The 7,047-nt window shown below is 42.7% G+C and overlaps 1 protein-coding gene across 3 annotated transcripts in view; it reads right to left on the bottom strand.

Moving 5' to 3' along the window:
* Positions 1 to 6,377, bottom strand: part of LOC108623082 (tyrosine-protein phosphatase 99A) — a 281,109-nt gene extending 274,732 nt beyond the window's left edge. For all 3 annotated transcript variants that reach the window (XM_018021369.2, XM_018021370.2, XM_018021371.2), the window contains exon 1: positions 5,809 to 6,377. In XM_018021369.2, coding sequence (XP_017876858.1) covers positions 5,809 to 5,890 — 82 coding nt within the window. In that variant the 5' untranslated portion in view covers positions 5,891 to 6,377. The remainder of the gene's footprint in view (positions 1 to 5,808) is intronic.
* Positions 6,378 to 7,047: the final 670 nt, after the last annotated feature.

Genomic DNA, 7,047 nt, shown 5'->3' with positions numbered 1-7,047 from the left:
AAATTAGAAGAAAAATGCACTATTTTTAATTATAGGAAATGCGTTTTTCTAAGGTACATAAACTTTTGGGATTGACTACATAGCCAATACATCCTTAATTCTCGCTATGCAGATATTTCAAGGATTTAGAAATAAATCTAGATTCTGAAACTCAAACGTCATATCAGGAGATTAACGTTTTTTATTGTAAGGATGATTCCTACCCTGTAAACGATTGATGGATTGATATGAAAAAGCATGTGTCAAATATTTTCTAACACTCTACACGCCTGCATAGTTCCATCGAGATGGGATATTTGGGTAGGTTACCTGTTACCATGCAGACGACGTTGGTACAAATAAGATTTCCTACGGAGAGTTAAATTTTTGTACTCTATATTCTATCGACACATCTTTAATATGTAGGACACGAATAAAGTACTATTCTTCATTCGACAGTTGAGCCCCGGCGGGCTGTCAAGTCGAACCACTTGAACCAGATTTGTAATGGGCGGCAAATTTCGCGTGCATACGTAAAATCCACCTCGATGACCGACTTTCATCTCTTACACCGACATGTTCGACCACGTTTTTCGCGTTCTATCAACCGGGACCACTCCTCCCCTCAAACAGCAGTGGACACGTCCTTTAAATTCAAATGCCTCGAAGCTGGATTAAACACGACCGCAAAGCAATCGGCGAAACATTCGTGAGCAGGAAGTAGGTAACGGATAATTAAGACGACGTTAGAAGAGCGTTAACGAGACGCCTTTCGATTGAAGAGGACCCACGATAATTAACACGCGAGGGCTCCGTCGACGACTTCCGTCGTTCCATTATACACGCACGCTGCCTATGCAGTTAAATGTGTATCTCGTCGTGCACGCCCGTATGTAAATCTTAGAATATGTTACGAGACGTATAACTGAACGAGACTTTCTAAGAACATCAATGGGCAAATGATAACTTGTTATGTTTCAATGAATAATCAAAAGAATTTGTCTTATACTTTAGAAATACATACATGATGATGTATGAAATTCTACTTTATAATATATTTAGAGTATATTCATTTATCCTTGAAATCATTACTTGAAACTTGTTTATATTCAGTTAAGGTGCAATTTTATTGAAACTATTTATAATTTATCATATGATTTACTATAATCTTTCAATTTAGATAGCAATGTCAGTATTAATGACTCGACACCTTTCAATATTTTTCCGATACACCTGAACACGAATCGGAATTAAGAGATCAGAACCGCGCTTATTAAAACTGCGGTGGCTTGACAGGGAAACAAGAAACTGTGTAGCGGAATGCGGTGAAAACAAGTCCGACCAGATGCGTTTCGAAAGAAGATGATTGAACAAGTTCTACGCGTCTCAAGGATAAACAAGTGAACGTCTCAGTTCACCATTACTACAGAACAGGTTGTATGAGTAACGAGGCCTGTGTTCTCCAGAGAATCATTCATGCTTGTAATAATAACAATCGCGGCCGGGCTTTCCTATTCAACTTCCCTTGTTTAAAACACTTTGCAGAAAGAAGCGTGTTGCCAATAAGGCTTAATGTTCCTCGAATCCCTTGCCAAGTCGTTCCGTGGTAAAGTTTTCCTACCCAGCAACGTTTATATTCTTTCGGAAACCGACCTGAATCCAACGGAAAGATTTCGTAATCGAAGGGATACCGAGATAAAGACTTGATCGAGAATTTATTTATTACGGAATTCCAGCCGAGTTCTCGCGAAACAAACGAATTTTGTTTATTAGCATTCGCGGCATCGCTGGAGATAAACTTTTGATTACCGTTCTTTCTGCAGAACAATAAAGTCGAGGCAATAACTTTGGAGATATAGCATAGCGTAAGATGCAAGTACTACCCTTCCGGGCCGAGACAGTCCATCCTGCCTCGATGACATAATCGATAACGCTTAGTGTCTTGTCCGATAGGTACAGGCTAATGCGGCCCGGGCATAACGGCCAATATCGAGATCTATGAATTACTCGTTAATCTACGATAAATCACTCGGCTTGTCGATATTCCACCCCGAAATTCTTTGAGCACCGTAACTTATCTGAAGAATACCTACTTATCTCGACCAACTCCAAAATCCCTCACGATCCAGATTAACGGAAACGACGAACGTTCAAGGTTTAATCGTCAACTACTATTATTTCTACTAACTAGGCACTTGACCAATGATTGTTATTTTTATTAATGCGACGCTTTATCAGTGTATTAAATAAATATCCTATCATGAATAAAAATCTTTACAATAAGTGCTGTTTGTTCTTCCAGTCATTCACTGCACCTAGTATTCCCTTCCATAAAGAAAATGTACAAATGAAAGGCCAAGAACCTTGTATCATGTATATCTACTCGATTCTAATACGACGCATTCGCGTAATTAAAGCCGGCTGGTTTTCTTTCCGCGTGTAAGTCGGAGAACAAAACGTAGTGACGCGCGCCTTCAGAAACGGAATCGATTGTTGGACTTAAGCGCGTACTCCGCTCGCGGCGCTTTAAGTATTGTACATTTCCCATTTCGATCTCTGCCAGCATGAACGTATTTACATCTGCGACATCTTTTCGTTTTGCAACTGGAAACAGTGTTTCGGAGCGCGGATATTGAAAATATTTTATCTGATATCGATGATCGACGGCCGAGTACTACGCCGAGACTTGTGGAAAGTACGACCGGTCGATTTCTTTGCCATTAGTACACTTTTTTGAGCGAAATAAAATATTTACCACGTCACTTTAAAACATAATGATATTTCTTTCGATCGTGTTTTATTAATGTCTAACATCCGCAGAATGTCTAGGATCGCGAATGATGGAATTCAAATAAAAAATGTACTGGTTGAACTGTCGTTAAATATGAGCAAATATATCCTTGGAATGCATAAATGATAGCCCGAATGGAATAACTGTCTCGTGACGTTCACCGAATTCAAAGTTAATGCAATAGTGATTGCCAGAATTTGGAAATATTACAGTACGAATAGCACGGTCGATTTATTCACGATTTATCCAGGTGAGCAACCTCGCGCGACAAAAAATTTACCCCTGTTTCAATAACTCGATTTATCTGACCGAATCGAACGTCCAGAAGATTAATGCGTCGTTTAAAGGACGAAAGGCCATCATGGATCCGTACGCACGCGAATTCTCCTTTATTTAAAGTTTGATCGTCGCGTAAAAATGCGACTAGAAAGCCCAGCTGACGCGCGCGGGGTTTCTTTCCGGTGGTGCAAATTGAAAATTCCTTATTCATGAAAATAGAAGAGAAATCGCGACGCGCAGTAAAACGAGAGAGCGTAATATACTTTGCAGCTACAGCTTTCCGTGGCCGATGTTAAAACAGTGAATGAGAAGCAGTTTTTCCGTGAATTAGTATAAATTTCACTTCTCTTAGGCTGACGCGTTTCAACGGAGTCGTAAACGAGAATTCCCGAGCCGTCCGAGCGTGAACGCAATGTAAAAACATAGTTAATCGCGTGGAGGGTGGGTCAGGACGGCGTTGGAACGCGGTGGATATCGGCCATTCATTAATTGCAGATTCCCTACTCCCTACACATTACTTCCGCGTTCCTCGCATAAATAAAATTTAATACGAGGGAACCGACCGGCGGCGCTCCCGATGCTAATTTATGTTAATTTAATTTGCCGCCCTATGAATTCTGGCTTAATTGTATTTTAATCGAAACATACTTTCAAATCTCTCCGCGGGAGCTCGCAGATGCGACGTTCACCGTAATAGAAATTCTATTGACTTACTGCGAAACGACGACGTAACCGCGTGGCAATTCACCCCCGCGATCATCGCGTTTATTCCCTTGCATTATGCACGCAAAGATTTATTATTTTTTCTCCGTTTGCTACAATTTTACATTATCGGGAAGAATTTCGATTTTAAAATAAGCGATTACAGAATTGAATACCGTAAGCACGTTCTAACATCTTCACGCAATTTTTCAAGTAATTCTCTAATTGTAAGTACGGAAGCAATTTTTATTTTATATACTGATGCCCTTCGTAGGAATAGAAATTCCTATGGAATAACAATTAGAATTAGAATTTTACATTTAAATTTCAACGGTAGCAACAATGCGGTGAACGATTGACGGAGAAAAGCCAGTTGTTGCGGTGCGTCGTACGCCGAAAATGGCAAACGGTATTTAGAAGCATACGAAACGTGGTTCACCACGGCTACTAATTAATTTCGAGCGGTAAGCTAGCGATTAACTGAGCGGTAATATAATCTCTCACCACGCATATCTATGAATTGACAAACACGTCCGATCTGATGAGCGTGTTACTGTCATGAAAAGTTAAAAATATTTACAGGTGGACTTGGTATCATTATATCTAGACTATAGATTTTATGCCTCAAGAATTTGCAAATATAAAGAGTCCACGTACTATGCAAGAACGTATGCATAACATTTAAATTTCATTCTCGAAATTGACATCGCAAGTGTTTTACATAAAAATCACACGATCTGAATTCCATCGGTTTTAATCGTGCAGATTTAAATTAAAAAACAGCAGGTTAAATTATTTCAAGTATCGAAGTACCGTGATAAATATAAATGAACCGATAAGAAGAATTACGGAGACGCCTCTATCAGTGTTCAGACATTTCATGAACATTACGGTTAGCTTTATCAGCTGCCTGACGAGGCATTACCGTTGATGAGGTTACGGTTATCCTTTGTTCGAACGATGCCCAACGGGTCGTTCATCATGAGCGCAATTAGTGCCTACTAAAGAATCGAACTTGCCGTTTAACGATCGATAACAATCGCGATTATGGGCCAACGATTTCGAATAAATGATATATTTTAATGACCTTTAAGGGAATTTCGCCCGTTCTCAAAGTCGATTGAGAGAGCCGAAGTAGAGAGATGACAAGAAAAATAATCGCGCTATGGAAATAAAGGTTGAATAAGCGTGGTGCGCGGCGACGTTTCTCGAGCACGTTTTCACGTTTCGACAAAAGGCAGCTTTTATTTACGTTTCACCCCGTTCGCTCCCTTATTTCGCGGCTGCCGCGGCTGCCACCGCCGCTGACAGTGAATTACACGCGCAATACGATGCCACTCTTTTGTAGCAGGAAGAATGCGCCGGAAGTAATCCATAAAAAATGGTACGTGTTCAATTTAACTCCCAATGCTCGTGTGTACACGCTTTCCCGAAATCATCGACTTTCCCCCACAATGAAAGGATTTGAGTGACATCGACGTGACATCCCGCGTAACAATGCGTCGCTCCGTACTAATTTACTCATTTTCAAAAGCGAATCATTGCATTGAGAAAACGCGTTTTCAATTATCGGCAAAGAATAGTGCGACGAAAATTGACGTGCGAATATGACGATAAAGTGACGGTTATTAGCACAATCCAATACTAACTAGAAACATCCATAGTACATGAGTTATTAAACTACTTGTTACCACGTAGATACAGAATTTTACAGGAACGACGAAACCCAAGTCGTGAATTTCGTCGGGAATTGAAATTAGTTTCTCGGTGGCATAAAGGGAAAGTGTAATTTGCAAAAGGTAATTAAAAAGCTCGGCGAGCGAACGATTTCGCGTGAAACCGTGTCACAAAGGCGGCCCTAGTTTTTGTGTAACGCAGTCTTTGCACCCAGAGCACGGCGAAGAAAAAAAGAAGTGCAACCTTGTTACTCTCGACGGTGAAAATAAGCCAGCGCATGACGATATAATCGTGTGTCACGTACACGGGAATTAATGCGCAGTAAAACTCGTTTTTCTAATAAAATGTTTTACCGATCAGTTAAGTAAACAAGTACTCACCGAAAACACCGCTGACCGCTGCGGCCTTGAAGACGAACCATAGGGAATAGGTGTAGATAAACCGCGTCCTCAGCCACCACATGGTGTTGACGACGTTCGTCTCCGGGCTGGTGACGGCCCGGGAATCGTTGATCTTAGCCAGCTGCGATCAACGTTACCAATCCGATTCTACTTCAATATTCGTCCCCTGTGCGCACTTCGTCTCTCTATTCACGTGAACCGAAACGAACGAATGGATCATCGAAATCGCGGATGGCCACACCGGTTACGCACTCCCGATCTCGCGACCTTCGCACGGGTCATGTCGCGCGCGGACCACGCGTGCTAAGGACGATACAGAAAGTTTCGTTACACTTACGGTTAAGCGGCCGTCGTAGTACACGGACACCGTGGGCACGCGATCCCCGCTGGGATGCGTGCTCGGAGCACCGACTAGCTAACAAAAGAACGACCTCGCGAAGGACACACACTCTAAACACTGAAAGAGGGGGTGGGCGCGCGAGCGAACGCGTCGCCGCCTGCGTTGTGTACGTTCTCGCGACCGGTCAGATACTAACCGCGTACGCTCCGTACTGAATCACCTACTCCCACCACCCCACCCTCCCGCCCCATTCTCCAGCACAGTGTATCGCGTTTTTCACCTCGTTCCGACTTTAACTGTTATTCGTATCTTCACTAAACGGTGAACGTCGTCCCTCTTTAATAACGGCGATGCACTATCGTCTTATGGAGTGTCACGAGGCCAGCTGTTTCTGATTTGCTGGAACCGATGACCGGTCTGCTATTTCTGGAGCTAGAGGCGAAGCCCGAACGATGCATGGTTGGCGTGCATCGGTCACAGAGCTGCCTCCGAGCGCAATTAATCAAGCTTTTAAGGCGCTTTCTTGCGGCCTGCGCCGATCTACGGAAGCGAGCCTCTTCGCGATGACCTTCTTCTTCAAACCGCAGAATTCTTGAACGTTTCTGGAACGTCGGGCTAACTAGCCAGAGGATTCCTCAGATTCACTAGATTACACTTATCTTCTTATTTAACGAAAGACACTAATATTGAATCACGCGTATAAGTACGGGTAACAGTGTTAATAGCAACGTTGGCAGTGTTTGGGAGAGTGCAGAGGTCTCGGCCAGAAGTCTTTAAATCTCGGTCTCCTTGGCACACACGATCCTGGAAGGCGTACCTTCGCGACGTACGTCAAACGGAACATTCATCGTGGCGCACCCCTTTCTTCCGGCGAGCGT

This window comes from Ceratina calcarata, unplaced genomic scaffold (assembly GCF_001652005.2).
Source record: "Ceratina calcarata isolate Rehan_Ccalc_2016 unplaced genomic scaffold, ASM165200v1 scaffold250.2, whole genome shotgun sequence".
In the NCBI taxonomy this organism is placed as follows: Eukaryota; Metazoa; Arthropoda; class Insecta; order Hymenoptera; family Apidae; genus Ceratina; species Ceratina calcarata.
This window is presented reverse-complemented; position numbering and strand designations above follow the sequence as displayed.